The 17,103-nt window shown below is 43.5% G+C and overlaps 1 protein-coding gene across 2 annotated transcripts; it reads right to left on the bottom strand.

Moving 5' to 3' along the window:
- Window positions 1-3,850: 3,850 nt before the first annotated feature.
- On the bottom strand, window positions 3,851-10,230 carry DNAJA4 (DnaJ heat shock protein family (Hsp40) member A4). Of its 2 annotated transcripts, XM_019533378.1 has the most exons (7): window positions 10,099-10,230; window positions 7,953-8,133; window positions 6,600-6,704; window positions 5,615-5,842; window positions 5,216-5,446; window positions 4,545-4,645; window positions 3,851-4,459 (listed from the first exon to the last, which is right to left on the bottom strand). In XM_019533378.1, exons 1-7 carry the CDS (start codon window positions 10,228-10,230, stop codon window positions 4,244-4,246), a joined length of 1,194 nt encoding a protein of 397 aa, XP_019388923.1. In that variant the 3' UTR covers window positions 3,851-4,243. The 2 variants fall into 2 exon arrangements, with proteins under 2 accessions (XP_019388923.1, XP_019388924.1); XM_019533379.1 differs by lacking the exon at window positions 7,953-8,133 and having other exon boundaries at window positions 10,099-10,181.
- Window positions 10,231-17,103: the final 6,873 nt, after the last annotated feature.

The following is a 17,103-nucleotide window of genomic DNA, read 5'->3' on the forward strand; positions in this document are numbered from 1 at the left end:
AGACCCGGCTTGGATATGGCCCAGGCTTTTATACAACACAGTCTAGATTTTAGTGCTTCTTGTTCCTTCTCAGGGTCTTGCCAGAATTACTACAATTTGCTATATAAATTCCATTATATATGGCTGCACATTAAGAAGTGGCACTAGTGAAAATAATGTTTAAATTTAGTTCTAGCCCCTCCCAGTTTATGCATTTTCAAACTATGTACCTGTCTGAAAAATACAATGTATGTAGCAAACTATTAGAATTGGAAAAAGTTTATTTGCAGGAAACAACCACTAGGGCTGTGTAAAATGGCAGCATTCCATTTTGGTGGAAGTGTTCCATTTCCAATTTTGTTTAAACTCAAAACAGTTTTACCATTTCAATCTTTTGCCCATAGGATACACTGGGGAAGGTCAAAATAGCCTATAACTGTCATTTCTGGCTTGGTTTGGATGAAACTTGCAGGGATGGTAGCCCCTTCTGACAGCATGAAGCCTGCCAGGTTTGGAGGAGATAAGTACAGGGGGCTTGGGGAAACTGCACCCCAAAATCTTGAAAGCAAAACTCATGTCATGTGTGTGTTAAGCCACAGCAGGGTCAAAACTGCAGGCACGCTAGCCCCTGCTGAGGCCACAAAGCCTGCCAAGTTTCAAGGAGATAGATAGGGCAGGTTCAGGGGAAACTGCACCTCAAGCTGTGGACAGGTAAAACTTGCAACATGGATGCTTGTACAACTGAGTGTGTCTGGCTTGGGGCAGAGGGGGTTGAGAACTACAGGTCTGTTAGGTCTTGCTGCAGCCACAATGTTGGCTACAAAGGACCAACTTACAGGATCAAAATTCTAGTTTTGCATCCATCTAATAAAGTCAGATCATAAACCTTGGGGCTGATTTGCTCAAATACACATGCACGCATGCGCACACACTAGCTAGCTATGAATACTAAGCACCAGTGTTGAGATATACCCATCCCCAATCACTGCAGTCTGCTGTCAATGGCCAGTCAAAGCTTCTTTCAGTGCAATGTTGCTTTAGAAGGGGGTTGCTGGCTGGTCCTAGCTGGACAAGCAGTGTGCTGGTCAGGTCAAGGAGGGTGCCATTGGGGGTCATTCTTCACTGCCTTTTATCCCTCTCTGGCAGACTTCGGTGACTCCCCAATTCTCAGGCCTACCCAATGCAGGGATCATTAACTTCCTGGGACATCCCCCTTGGTGGCTGCTGGATGGGAGCCATCAGCCCCAGGAGTCGCATCCATAAGTACATGGAGTCTCACAAGTCTGTTGATAAATATTGATTAATTCACTGCTGTAATAGGGCTCCGGGAGCAGTTGATCAGCAGGTACTCAAGAGTCAGTCTCCAGCATTCATTAGTTCATACAGGGGCTTCTGTAGCTTTAAGAGTGAAGTTTCAAGGAGTTCCTGGCTCTATTCTTTTCTCACCTTAGTTTGTGATGTCCTAGGTGTTAATCCTTGTGCATCAACTCATTATCATAGCTAGCTCCTGTGTTACACAATCCATCATGATTCACTTAGGGCCCAGCTCAATGCAGGGAGGCATATCCACTATTTCTTTACTGTGAATCCCCCGTCCCTCACCAATTCAACCAAGTGTTAGTGTAACACTATGGTACACTTAAAGTACTACATGTTCAGGTAGGTTTTTCTTAGATGCCTACAACTACAAATAGAAACTCTTGTATCCTAGCATAGCCAAACAGTCTGAAATGTATAGAACCTTGTTCTGAATTACAGTTGCTTTGAGGCAAGATTTCTTCTTAAGACATGACAATCCCAATTTTGATTTAGTGTCTCACAGTAAACTTTGAAGCCTACCTTTCAAACTTCTTGAAGTTTGAAGTGAGAAAGGACACAGAATTTATAATAGGCAACCTCCAATAAACAGAGACTAGAAGATCTAAGAGAAACAGAGTAAGATTTACAGGTTGTGGAAGAGCTTGTTAAAGCTTCATACTGAAGAAAGAAACCTAGGAGTGTATTACTGCAACTAGAGTACTTTCCCCCTTTAAGCACAAGTGGCAAAATAAGTTTGAGTGTAAGCTCACAGGGGATCAAGAGCAAAGTTTCCCAACTAGGTATCTAAACTCCCTTGTAGAAGTAGTTTAAAGGAGCTGGTAGATCTGGTATTTCCAACTCTATGGCAAGTACCAGAAGCACTGGAGTTGCAAAAAACAGGTTTGAACATTTTTCCCCCCCTTCCACCAATTTAAAAAAGGTAAAAAAAAGTGCAGCAGCAGTTAGTTAGTTTGGACTGCTGAGAAAGTGATAGAATTTGTTGAATTCCCATTGTAAAAACCTTTAACTAACAAAGAGACCAGCTATTATATTTCAAGGGTCAGGAAGTATTGCCATGGGTAGCTCATTACTGCATAAGATCAATAAAATTACAGCTGTAATGCATAAGCAACATCTCACTTTTGCCTATTAAGAACTTAATAGAACCAAAAGCAAAAAAAAGTTCCCCAAAAAGGTGGAATCTCTTCATGCATGTTTGTGTTTCCTGTAAAGCATTTCACAACTGCTCCAAGTATTACATTAAGTAGGTAAACAAACACATTGCTGTGTGAAGTTTGATGCATCTGAACCTTAAGACTGCTGCACCCAGGAGCTTTCTACAGCTCTTCCCATCTAGAAGTTTCCCAATTTACTTACTGATCCAGAAATTAAGAGGTTGCTTTTGCCCTCTGCACAGAATAGGGGTGGCTAATGCAGCTTCTGAAGAACTGAATACATTCTTTTGCTCTCTCTTCCTTATTTAGTTTCCTTCAGCTGTTATCCTTAGAGTCATTATTGCTGCTTGAGAATTGAACAGCTTTTAAAAGTAGTATGCATCTTGCAGCTAGATGGGTTAGGAAGTCTGCCACCCCAGTGCAGAACATGACACAGCTATTACCTCCAAATGTAAAACTGCATTGTGCTATTTAAATGGTAGTGCGGAAGCATCACTTTAAAAAACAAAAATGAGGTACAGAGCCCAACTGTCCTTTGGAAAGGTGTCCAATTTCTAGTTCAAGTAGAAGTCTGTTACAGAACATGAGAGAATTGGAGTGTAGGAGAAGAATATTCATCTTACTATAAAATTGGCATAAACAAAAACAGCACATTTCAAATTCTAAAACAAATGGATGGAGATAAGGGCATTCCACGCTAGTTTGATCGTCAAAGATTAGATATGTATTCAGAGGACACATTATTTGACAGCAGGTGAGAACTTAGCCTGTACCAATGTAAATTTTGGATAAGGTATGAATTTCGCTTAAGAGCTTGAACTCTGCTGCTTGCTCCAATTAAAAAAACAAAACAAAAACAAAAAACACAAACACACACACACACACACACACCATTTTTTGATTTGGCTTCTGATTTTGGAAAGGAGTAAGCTAAACTAGGCCATTTATCAGAAACAGGTCCATACTGAGAGAGAAGTCAGATAACAAGCATCTCAGGTAGATAAAGCATGGTACTGAAGAACTTAAATACAAGTACTATAGAATTAAAATGACAAACTCCTATTTTATATGGCAAGACATATAAATCATGCTGTTGCACATGGAAACCTGCATGAATTATTTACTAAAGCAACAGTATCTGTTCAATCCATTCTTCATTTTACCATGCAGTCTTATGCAAAACTGCTAAGTAAAGAAAGCAGATAGTTAAAACTGAACATCTGATTAATTCTAGAAGGGCTGGAATTATTTGAGTGACTGATGGATAGACCAACTGACTTCAGTACATCTCTTGGTTCTGGGCTAGCACAGAATAAAGCAGGTATTTATGGACCTCCACTGTATATGCCAAGTATGGATGACAAATAATTAGCTGAACTTCTCAGAGTCAGAAAACATGCTTGGAATTAATTTTTTATTCTAAGAAATTAACTTTACAATATGAAAAATATTTACACAAGATGGTAAGTTAGCCTAAACTGGTATTGCAGGAGTCTGACATAAATACAATAGATTAAATCACTTTGCTTTGAGTGGCAATTCAATTTATTGCAGTTGCTTACAAAGGTTCACAAATATCTAATAAGTCCCTTTGTTCTCAGCTGCATAACCTGGAAGTGTTTAAGCTGCATGTGAAAACTACGTGAACACACTTAAATAAAAAACTGGATTATAAAAGTGATGGCGCAGCAACTCAATTTGCTGAACACAAGGAAAAAGAAACGAGACTAATGGCTGTTTAAGCCATGTAGTTTTCCATTATGAAAAATGTATATCCATTTTACATCACTTCAAGATGTCTGGCATTGCACTCCGGTTCTAGGTCCTTCCTCATCATCTTCATATGCTTCTCCACTATTACGGTAGGTTTGCTCTCTCGGGTCAAAGTCTACAAGATCTACCTGATCCATGTCATCTGTAATCATGACTACTTCTCGTGGAGGAAGCAGACCTTCCAGCATACGCAACTTCTCCCTTGGAAGCCAATGGTGCTCTGGAAATTGGACCTACAATAAACGTTATTCTGTAAGTAATTATTCCTTAGCTGAAGTGCTACATAAGGCATGAAGGAGAATAAGACAATAAGCTTACCAAGAACTGTACAATTAGACAACCTCTGTCCAATGGAGACTTGTAAATGGGCATCCCTTCATTGTTGATACATTTTAAGTCACCATGCTTTATCACTTCTCCTGTCCAAAGAGAGGTATTAGTTTATTAAGCCTGAAAACTAGTACCTTTACATTCACTTTTTTTTTGTTTTTTGTTTTAAACTGTTGGGCTATAAAGGAAGCATTCCTGTTTACATTCCTATTTGAAAAGCATCTCTCCATTTTGTGAAAACCCAGGCAGACATCAACATGGTGGGGACAGCTGTTTCTAACAGTAGATGAAAACACCTAAACTCAAAAGAATATTATCAATACCCCTTTGAGAATATTCTTTCAAGTTATCTGCTACATATGGATTCACTAAATTCCTAGTTATTTGGTCCCAGTATCTAGCTTCTCAGAAGCCTGACATCTTATAGAGCATATGTACCCACAGACAACACCACTGTGCTAGGCGACCTCACAAACTGAGGACTGACAACTTCTGGACACCAACAAATTGCATTTTGAAAGCCAAAAAAATGGAAAGAGGGTTTTTGATTAGCTATGTGTATGGCTTTAACAGTTGCCAAAAATGTAACTGCTTGTAACAAATTCAGAATCACAGCAGCACCTTCAATAGAAGCAACCGCATCAATATTTAAAATCTACCTGGTCTAGTGGATACAATAAGGATCCTATTATCCAGTGTTTCAATAGTCTTTCTGAAGCCACATAAAGCCTCACAGAGTTGGATTCTCATTTTCATAATTAAATCATGTCCCCGTCTGTGAAAGACACTGTGTTCCCTTTGATCAAGCACAATAACAACATCACCAGGTTCCAGGTCAGGTTCTTGATCACCTTCTCCATGAAATACTATTTTCTGCCCATCTTTCATACCTAAAAAGAAAAAAAAGTTACAAATTGGTTTTGTTAAAAACAAACAAAACCCCCTCCCCACAATACTTCAGTCTATTTAGAGTCCCGAAAAATTTTACAACTCAGTTCCTTTGAGTTAAGAAACAAATTAGTTGCAAGATTTTCAGGGTAGACTTGCTTAATTCTTACCTTTATCAATATGAACTTCTATGATCTTTTTCTCTCTAACAACTTTACATCCATTGCAGTTTTCACACCTATCTTTTGGATTTATTCTTTCACCTTGGCCTTTGCATTCTGAACACACAGTTTGAATTTGCTGTACCATGCCAGGTCCAATCTGTTGAACAATAACTTGCATTCCTCTTCCTTTACACATGGGACACTTTTCTATGGCTCCTCTCTTTCCACCATATCCTTGATAGAGAAATAAAAAAGAATTAACCTGAAGCAAAGCTTATAAGGAAAGCTAGTCACTCAGCAACACCAGACTGAAATTCCCTACAAAGTCTCTAATTTTTTGCTTCTAAGGGAGGGAGTATATTTAGATCCCCAGGAAATTCTGTAAAAACTTGTGAAAGTTTAGTTTTTGCATCATGCATCTGTCTCTCACAGTTATTAAAACTGCCATCAAACCAGATTTTAGATGTACTACCAGATTGCTCACGCCGTCAGCTTTATCCCTCCTTTCATATCCAAGCTGTTTTCAGCAAGGGGTCATAAAATCTTTAATGTGATTACAGCTTTTTTAAACCATGTCATTTGCTAGATTTCTTTAAGCCTAGGTTGTTAGTATTTGCATATAACCCAACTTGTTCTTCCAGAGGTAAAGAGAGAGAGAAAGCCCCATTAAAGTGGTCATGTGACATTATCCATATGACAAGACAACAAATCTCAAACTTTTACCTGATGCAAGTCAATAAAAGGCAGCTTAAAGAACACTCCTAGCTGTTAAATATTCTATAGCTCTTAATTTGATTCTTGTCTATAAGGATCTTGAACTCTGGTCTCTATTAATATGCAAGTAAGATAACTGCTTTGGTATTAGAGCTTTTTAAATTAGTGACTGGGTACCACAGCAGTTACTCAGTAGAGGTTCATATAAAACCACATTTTGAAGTACAAACTAATTGCAAAAAAGTGAGGATTTTCTCTTTGGTGTTAAAATGCTTACCTTCACACTTTGCACAAATCACATTCTTCTGTAGTGCCAGCTTCCTTGTGACTCCATTATACAAGTCTTCAAGAGATACGCTTAACTGATGCACAACATTCTTCCCTTTAAGGAAAAGGATTTTAAAAAGGTCAACACTGGGACAATTATAATTATCCATGACTTCTTATAAGGTTTCCAAACAGATTGCTTGTTAGTGCAAGACAGTAGCATAAGACTGGGTATATTACAGACACAACAAATATTAGAGGGCTACATTCAACCCTCTCAAATATGCACGACTTAACAGTTTTCACCATTTCACTCGCACAGGAATATAGTTTGACTTTACATCAAGCAATTGTCATTAATCTCATTTGCCGACTTGGTTAAATCAGCAAGAATAAGGGCACTATCAACTTGATACTTGATCCTTGATCTTAAAAAGTTCTTTAATTAGACCCATCTTCAGATTTTCAAGCAGTGGCATAAGTAGGATTCTCCTGGGTAAATCTTTCTGGAGTGTAAGGCAGGGGGCTTAGGTTCCAAGAGCAGGCATCCTCCCCCCACTTCCCTCTCCAGCTGCTGCTTCATCCACATGTGTTCCACTTACCACCCAGCCCATGCTCTTAAAAACAGCAGCAGCATGGTACCTGTGCACCAGCTGCTGCAGCTACAAGAACATCACTATGGGGCAGCTCTTATTGCTGGGGTGCAGACTGGGGATGAGGGGTAATTTTGGCATCTTTTAAGCTATACCAAACACTATGGTTTTCATGCCACTGCCACAGCATTAGTAACAGGAAAAAGAATGTTCTGAAACCATGTACTAAGCTGGCAAACAGTGGTGAAACAGTGAGAGTGCTACCAAAAGCAAGACATGAGCTCAAGTAAAATTTGAATGAAGTCACTTGTAGTAACCCCAAATATTACCATCTTATGACAGTAGACACATACAGTGAGTGGTTTTTCAAGTTGATCGTGCCCTTTGAGGCTATCTGCCTGAAGTACATCAGTAAGTCAGGGATTTGACTTGTAAGTCTTACCCACAAGTCTTAACTCCCATTCCTCTGTTCTGACATCCTCTTTCTTCTCACCATTCCTTTCTTCTCACAATTTCCATGTCCCACTTAATAAGTAAAGTTAGCAATATGTCTTAATCATATTATCTATATTGTTAGACTCTAGTTTCTACAGAAAATGGATCAGTTCATACCTTGCAAAAGTTGCTGTTACAACAGATAACATCTACACTATGTTCATTTAGTAATTATACTAAAAAAAAAACCAACCCAAAAACAAAACCAAAAAACACACTTGTTTCTTATGCACTAGTGGGTGGTTAAGTTCTAGAACTTATTTAGAACTATGTACCTCTTCTCTCTCTATTCATTCGGCCTCCACCACCAAAGAACATGTCAAAGATGTCCATGGGTGAAGAGAAGTTGCCGCCACTCAAGCCTCCTTCTTTAATAGCCTGTTCCCCACCCTGGTCATAAAGGTCCCTTTTCTTTGGGTCCGACAGAACTTCATATGCCTGGGATATAAGCTTAAACTAAAAAAGAGAAAGAGAAGCTCTGAGCAACTATGAGCAATAGCACAAATAACCTGCATAATTGGACTGACTGGTTAACTGCCCCAGGATTTGAACTGCAATCAAAAAAAATTCTTGCAGCACTTGCAATTCATTTATAGAAAGCTTTTTAAACAGTTTGTAAACATATGCAAGACAGACTAGCAAGGTGCTATTACATTAAGCAATCTGTATCATGTCTTGCCCCCCCTGCAAAAAAGAATACATAGAGCCCATCTTAAAAGTAATTTTATGAATCCAGACTTTTACATTTCTTGTTATCATGAAATGAGTATAATTTTGAATGCATCTTTTATAATTTTGCCTTGAACATTAGATGAGCTACAAGACTGACAAGCATGAACCAGATTATACTTTCACTGTATTCCACAGAAAGCCTATCAATCCTAGATCTACTCATCAATTTTTCTTCTGACCCAGACTCCACTGTGAAGCAATTACATTTCTAAAATCAACAGCTCAATTTCCTCCCTTTAAGTTATCTGCACATCAGAAAAGAATTTCCTACATAGTCTCCAAAAAGCATTTTTCCCACAACTGTGGAGCCAAACATATGGAGCAAACATTGGTGTATACAATTGGAATCCTCTAGTTTCATCCTAGTGAAAGCTTCAATGGGTCTAGCCTACAAATAGCACAATTCATCTACTATGCATCCTGCACACTGACTGATAAAGCTGCTTTAGAATTACTTGGAAGTAGTTTTCAGCTTCACCAAGTTTGTGAGCCCATCACTCAAACTATGATTATTTCTCAGGTGATGCATAAAAAAAAAGGTTCTCTTTTTTACCATCTACTAGAGGTTAGCAAAACCTTTTATAAATCCAAAGACACCTAAAATGGCTCCCTCTGGGGTTACCTTGCCCATCAACACTAGCCTTTTCCATGCAAATATCATGTTCTGAAGAACAGCTCCACCACTTCAAAGCAACAGGATATAAATAAATACTAGGGGCAGCTGCCAGCACTTTTATACATTATGAATTTTTACTGAATTTATACCATCCAATCACTTAGGCCTTCTCTTTGGTAAGGCTTGGAAACTTTAGAAACAGAAACAAAACTTTTAAGGGGGGGGGGAAGAAGGCGGAAGAGGGAATAAGAAATACCATTAAGTCAGGCCAGATCATAATAGCCAGCTCTGACAGCCTGTTTCTTCCACAAGTTAGCTCCCCTAAGTTAGGTAACTTTAAGTTTGACAGCTGAATTAGCCACTCTCCCCTTTAAGTCCAGCAAAGCAGAACAAGCTGCAAAAGGAAAGTTCGACTAAAATAATTCTTTCCTCTCCAAAAGGCCTAGAAGATTCATTATACTTAGTGATGAAAGTACCACAGTGTTCTTGGAGGCCACTATTTTCATCTACTTAATCTAGGGCAGAATTAAGAAGGGAACACCAAGGACTATATAACACCATACTTTACACTTGTATAAAGCATCTAATGCTTGTGCAGGCTGTAATCACCCATGCACAAGCAGCTAAATAAAGTCCCTAGCTTCTCACCACCAAACTTAACACCCGGGGTTCCTGGGATCTTATTTTGATAACAATGCCGTTTCCATAGGCACAGAGTCACAGCTCCGCAGGCCCTGGCACAGCTGCGCCCCCCCCCCCCCCGCGGGTCTGGAGGGCAGATAAGGTCTCCGCGCACGGACAGGAAGAGGCTGTACGGCTCCCGGAGGCCGTGCCGCTGCGGCCAACGCGTCGGCTCCGCCCAGCACGGAGCCGGCCCCGGTTACCAGGGCTCTCATCTCCCACGGAGCCGGCCCCAGTTACTAGGGCTCTCATATCTCCCAAGACTGCTGCACCGCCGGCGGCTGCCTGGCCCGGGCCCGCCCGGCCCCTCCCGCGGAGCGGGTGTAAGGAGCTGCCCGCGAAGCGCAGCGCAGCGCACCGCTCCGGAGGATCCCGCACCGCCCCGCACCTACCCGCTCGCCCTCGCTCGGGTTCTTGTCGGGGTGGTACTTGAGTGCCAGCTTGCGATAGGCGCGCTTGATCTCGTCCGAGCTGGCGCTGGGCTTCACCTGCAGGATGTCGTAGTAGCCAGTCTCCTTCACCATGGCGCCCGCAACACAGCGCGGCCGTTGGCGCGCCCCCAGTACTAACCCCAGCCCACAAGCACCGCTCCACTTATCTCCTCATGAGCGCCCCGCTTGTCCCGCCGCTTTTATAGCGGCAGCGCCGAAACTTCTGGAATGACGCCGCCCTACGCGACAGGCTGTGGAACGGTCTAGAATTCCCGCGCGTGACGTCACGGCCGCCCCCCCGCAACCCCAGAAGAGGAGCCGGGGCGGGGCCTTGCTTGAGTTCTCAGGGTGGGGTGTGCCTCGCTCCTGAGGGCTCGTTCTGACGCGTTTGGAGCGTCCGGCTGCTTTCCGCAGGTGTCTTCATCCTGCCTCGGAGCTTCTCTCCTTGCAGCGACACAACCTCCCGTGCTCCTCGCTCGGGCAAGCCTGTGCCCGGCCCCCCTCCGCGCTTCCCACCCCCGTCTCCTCCTCCTTGAATTGTAGAAGGTCAGGGTTGGAAGGGACCTCAGGAGGTCATCTAGACGAGTGTTTCTCAACCAGTGGGGCATGAAAGTCACGTAGGTGGGACTTCAACTCATATTAATTATTAAGGGAAATTTTCAAATAATACTAAAATTCATGTAAATGTACAAATGCACTTGGGAAAAGTGCAGTTTTGCTTGTATCACGGTTTTTTGGTGAAATGGTTGGTGGGAGGTAAGGTGCAGAAGGTTGAGAACCTGAGCTAGTCCAACCTCCTGCTCGAGAAGGACTGTCCCCAACTAATCATCCCAGCCAAAGCTTTGTCTAGCCCAGGCTTACAAACATCTAATGATGGGAAAGTCCACAACCTCTCTGGGTAACCTGTCCCAGCGCTTCACTACTCTACTAGGGAGAACATTCTTCCTGAAGCATCCAGCAGAGCCCTACCGCATCCTTACACACTCACTGCTGCTCCCTATACTCCCCCCTGCACCCCCAGACATCCTCGGGGAAACTGGGACCTAAAGAGTCCCTCTGACCCCTTGGCTCCCCTCCAGCCAAACAAAACATCCTATTAAGACACTCCCTGCTCAGCTACCCCCAGCAAGTACCCGAGGTACCTTTCTCCCCTGGCTCCCCATCCTCAGGGTTCACAGATTCTGTCTTGGTGCCCCTGTTGCGAGGACAAATTTTAAGGTGGGTGAACCTCAAAACATGACCTCGCTAAGGTAGGTGCTTGGGTAGTTTTCCCAGGAGGTTGAATCAGGCTGTTCAACAGTGCAGACCTATGCTGTCAAGTGGGATTTCCAGCCTGACTTGATAATGGAATAATAACAAGGAAGCAGTGCTGAAAGGTGCAAACATAGAGAGGATGTATTAGGGAGAAGAGGTAACAAAGGGAAGAGGGGAATATTAATGAAGCCAAGGGGAGAACGAACACTAACAACAGGTGGCCAATATACTTTCCACTGTCATCTGTTCTTAGTTTGGTAAAAGAACAACCCAGTATCAGCAAATGCAATTGGCAAACAGCAGCGGTGGCAACCCAATGACAAATCCAATAGGCACTCACTCCAAAGGTCAAAATCTAATATAGGTGGCAGGGAAGTCTCTCAAAGGACTGGGCTTCTGAGCCACAGTCTCACTAAGACAGCAGCCCTGCCAAACCTCACACGCTAACAAACGCATGCAGTTTGAACACATCTTTATAAACCAACTTCCACATACAAACATGCACTGCCAGGACCACACTCTCCACACACAACAGCTCCACACTGCATTAACCAGTCATCTGAGGTAAAGGATCTGTCAATCAATGCCAACCAAGCAGGATCCAGCCATTTCACTCGATTCACTTTTACACTATATACATTCACCTGTCAGTCACAGCAATCTCCCATCTATACCCCAGAACATACACTTCACATTCCTGCCAAGCACTCTCTCAACTGCGCACGCCCAACTCCAATAACTGGGGCAGCAGTTCAAAAGGTCAACAACTTCAGGTGGCAACATTTACTGCATGGGGTCTATAATGTCAACTTTAACTTTTAAGTACTGAAGCAAAACTCTTGCTACACTGGCAGATTTTTGGTGCTTTTTGAAGCTTCGTTGGCCTTCTGTGCCACCCATCCTACCCGAACAGCAAATTAACTGCTGTCATGACACACCTTGTACACCACTGTGAAGCTACTTCCCACACGACAAGGACACACTGAAGGAATACCTCAAGAAAAAGAAACAGAGTTGGAAGGAGCTGGCTGCCAACCAACTCCAATCTTATCACAACCTCAGGCAAGCAGCAGTGTGTTTCCAGGTAAAGCATCTTGCCCTCAAAGCAGAAAAGTGAGAACAGAGGAAGGAAAAGGAAAGAAATAGCCTACAGCATAAACTCTCCTCTGCGGAAAGACCTGCAACTTCTGCAGACCGGTCCGTGGCTCAGGGAATCAGACTCTTAAGTTACCTTAAGGCCCATCAACAAGCCATAGTGGAGATCATCCTCAAATCAAGGGACTACTGACAACCACAACCTCCAAAACGGTACCCCTTATGTTATACTATTCCTTGTCTGTCCATTTGTCTCACCATTTTAACTAAGCTACCACATCTTTTATTCCTTTAGCATGCATTACTCCCAGTTCCACCACGCTTCTGTACCTCAGTTTCCTCAACTGTTGTGCAACTAACTTCCTCTTTACAGCCAATGCCTACATAATGGGCCATGCACTTTTCACATGTGAATCGTAACAAGCTCTACTAATATTATCTGGAGAGATGGAAATAGTGCTGAAGAGGGAGCTATTTCCAATTCAGTGTTTTACCATTTAGCAGTGTTCCTTCACTTGTTCCTTAGCTAGCAAGGGGTATAAATAAAAGAAGTGAGCACGCAAAAAAGAAATTAGGAGAGTGGAAGGAAGTTACTTCTTTAACATATTTTTAACATTGTGCACAAAGGTTATTTTGAATGAGGAATCAAATGGCCAAAAAAAAGATTAAATTGATGGTTTACTAAAACATGCAACACACACTAAAAATTTCATTCACCTGCTAATATTTCCAGCATGGACTAATAATACAAGACAAGACATCCTAGGGCTATTATGGAAAGGGAATAGAAGTGGACTTATTGTAGGTTTGTTGGAGGCCAGTTAAGTGGCTGGTACAGGCTAAAATGAGCCCTGGGTTCTGATAGCTGGGTAACAGCCAGGGTGTGGGGCAGCCTGAGTTGTGCCCACTTCTGCTTCCCTCTTGTCAGCCTAATCTTTAACCACTTCTGATCTGCTGTAAAATGTTACCCAGGGTTTGAATTACACTTTGACTGTTGGGGGGTCTGTAAACCAAAATTGGGCTGACCATCATGATGCCCTAATAAAATCCCCTGGAATTCTGACCCCCCTCAGGTTATGATTATCAAATCTTACAGGGGGGCTCCCACATATTTGAACCCGGATATTCCGTGTACCACAGGCTTATGTGGTAATGGCACAGATCCGGTTGGGATTATCTCAGGGATGGGAAATTATTTTAGCTAGAGGGCCACTTAATGAGTTTTGAGGACCTGTCGAGGGCCATATCCATCTCTCCCCTTCTCCTTCTCCCTCTCCCTCTTCTCTTTTCTTCTCTTCTCCCTAGCCAGAGGTATAGTTTGCCCTGAGCTCTGAAACTCAGCTGTGGACCCAGGTGGGGACTTCTGCCTTGGCAAGTGGGTGGTGGTGTCAGCTGTGGGCACAGCCAGCAGGTTCTGGAAGCCCAATGTGGAACCTGCCAGCGTTGTCACAGCTGACACATGCCCACTCCTTCCTGGGTCCACAGCTGATATTGCTGGCAGGTTCTGATTCAGGGCCCTGGGTGGGAGCTTCAGTGGACAGTGGTGTCAGCTGTGGAACCCATTGGTAGTGTCTACGTCAGGGCTCTGGAACCTGCTGGCTGCACCCACAGCTGACACCACCACCCACCTGCTGCAACGGAAGTCCCCATCTGGGTCCTTCGCTAATGCTGTTGTGTCAAAGGCTGATGCTGCTGGATGGAAGCGGTCCTACCCTCCCACTGACCTGGCACCACACAATGGCCAGAGCCACCAGCCACCCTTGGGCCAGGTTCAGTGAGTTGGTGGCTGTTCACCCTCAAGCTGGATCAAATCTGTTGGTGGGCTGGAGCTGGCCTGTGGGCCATATTTTGCCCACCCCTGGATTATCTTGTGCCAGTTTGTTCCCTAGTGAGGCTATGCAGTTGGACAACAACAGCAAATCAAGTCCCGAACAACCCATTCTGCTCTCAAATTAGACCACTATACATCCAAAAAGATTCCATTGAAGTCAGTGGAACAGAGAAGAGTTTTGCCCTTGTGTGTATAAAGCATATAAAAAAAATCACAGTTATTCCATCGATTAATACTCATTAATACAGGATTGTAGATTTTTTAGCAGGGATATGAGTGGAAACACCATAGATAAAAAAAAAATCCGCGAAAAATTGTTAACGTACTCAAACTAGAAAACTACTTCTGGGACGTATACTTAACCAGTCCAGGCATATTAAAGCATATACGGGTAATTTACATGCCCAGGAAAAATTAACCAGTGGAGCTTGAATTTTTAATAAAGACCTGGCAACAAGCCACCAATTTGGTACAGGCTAATTATTCATAGACTTCAGCAGTAGATAATTCTAGGTAAGATCTGTAGAAAACCAAAACCTACTCACAAACAATTCGTAAAGAGGAAAAACCAACCTTTATAAAATTATTCACTACAAATAGGCCACAGCACTAATTGTATAATAGATATATAATACATCTTGTAAACCATTGTTTCTCAAGTGTAAGGTACAACCCTGAATCTAAAGGCAGGCATGCAATATCACTGAATACAGTAGGATCATAAGTGACCGCAGTTTATGGCCTAAGAATATGGTGAGCATTTTGAAAGTTGCCTGTAAAAGTTGTAAGAGCTAAAGATATATTGTGAAAAACAGACTTCCTTGGAATATGCATGCTGGAGAGATCCTGAAGGGGCAAATGTGTAAATCAGGGCACTGTGCAACTAGCAAATAAAAGCCTGATAGAAAAGCAGTCCACTCACCACAGGCTAGTGAAGGTTACAGGAAGTCCACAGTAACACACATTAAATAAAAGCAGAGACTATCAATAGCAGTGGAAGAAAAATCTGATACTGTGCTTTGATAATGGCAGTGGTGTGCACTGCCTTGTCTGTGGTACTTCCTTGTTGGGCGTTCAAGTCCGATTGAGGACCGCTTATGGTTTCCATGGTAACTCTTGTATCCCTATTTTTTATGCCCTCTCATGTTTGTAGGCTGCTACATAAGATGTTAAAACTTGGTCACACCAATGGTCTTCTGTGTTTTACTTTATTTCCTAATGATTCTCTAGTTTGATCTGGACAGTGTTGTAATGATGTTCTTTCCAGTCCTTGGACACTTCCTTGTAGGTGATGGCTGTTTGCTTGAAGCAGTTGTTAGTTAGCAAGCCTATTTGAGGAAGATTATGGTTAAAGCACAAGACTGAGAATCAGGAAAACTAGGCGTGTCTGCATGAGATGCTATGAGCTTCTGCACCGTAGCACTGGCGGGAACGAGTTGTGACAGCGATAGTACTGCGCAGTAGTAATGAGCTACTGGGCAATAGCTTAAAAAACACCTGTGTGGGGACAGTACTGTGCAGTAATGCTGGTTATGGTGAAGTCACTTAGTACTTGGCCAAGCAAGTACTAAATGACTGCACAGTAACAACTGTGCGGTCCTCCACTCATGTAGACGTGACCCCTGGGTTCTGTTTCCGATTTTGTCACAGAATTTACTTTGAGCCAGTGACTTCTGCTCTCCATACCTCAGTTTTTGACTTGTAAAATTGTGAATAATATTATCTATTTACCTTGCTTGGCAGTCCCTTTCAAGCTACTGCCGCCTTCCACCCCCCCCACACGGGAGAGGAGAGCATGGGCCAGGGACACGCCTCAGCCTGGGGCCAGCACACTGAGCCAGGGAAAGGGTTTTAAACTCCCTCCCTACCCCCAAGACCCCAGCCAGGGTTTGCCTGGGTGCGGGAGTCCATCTCAGTCTTTTTGCACCCCCCACAGCAGCAAGCAAGAAATAGCCTGGCAGAGGGCTGCCATGTCCCTGCCAAGCAGACCCTAGTTGAGATCCCATGCCTGTGGGAGAGGGGTTTAAACCCTACTCCCTCCCCTCCATCTGAGCCTACCAGCCCACACCCCTACCCTCTCCAGTCCAGTGGGGACAAGTCTGGCAGGGGCTCCCCTCCTGACCTCCCGGCAAAGCCAGCTGTGGTCCCCAGCTGGGTTTCCCACCCCTACCCCCTTGTCAGCCAGCCCTCACTGCTCTGGCTATAGAGCAGAGGGGTAGAGCCATCCCAGACTGTGGCCTGGAGCTTTGAAATGGGGACTAATACCCAGAAAAGAGCCTGGAGGAGTTGAAACTCCAAAGAGCAGCTAGATGGATGAGAGGAAGGGCCTGGGAGGGTTGGGGCCCCAAAGGTGGCTGGACATGTGAGAGTGAAGAAGGGCCCCCTCTGGCTGGGACATGAGGATGGAAGGGCAAGAGTGTGGGATTTTCCCTCAGATTAGGCAGCCTAATAATGAGCCAACTGGTCAAGGCACTGAAAGCTGGACTCTTGATTCTCTGAAGGCAGCTTCCCAAATATTTTAACTTTGACATCAAGGTGTGTCAGATGAGAGTGAGGCCAGGTTGGGGAATGGGCATAGTGTGGCCCCAAGGGAGTGCAGCTGTTTTGGAAGCAGAGCCCACTAGTGAGCTATTTCAAAGCCTTGTTACACCTTGTGCTGTGAGCTGCACACATGTTCATCCGTGTTAGCGGTAGCTCAAGTTTGGAGCAGTTGCACTTCAGGCCAGCAGAGGTCTGGAGGACTGAAAAGTAACATCACTTCTCCCCACCGCGCCCCCTTGCCCTGG

This window comes from Crocodylus porosus, unplaced genomic scaffold (genome assembly GCF_001723895.1).
Source record: "Crocodylus porosus isolate Cpor-Errol unplaced genomic scaffold, CroPor_comp1, whole genome shotgun sequence".
NCBI classification, from domain to species: domain Eukaryota; kingdom Metazoa; phylum Chordata; order Crocodylia; family Crocodylidae; genus Crocodylus; species Crocodylus porosus.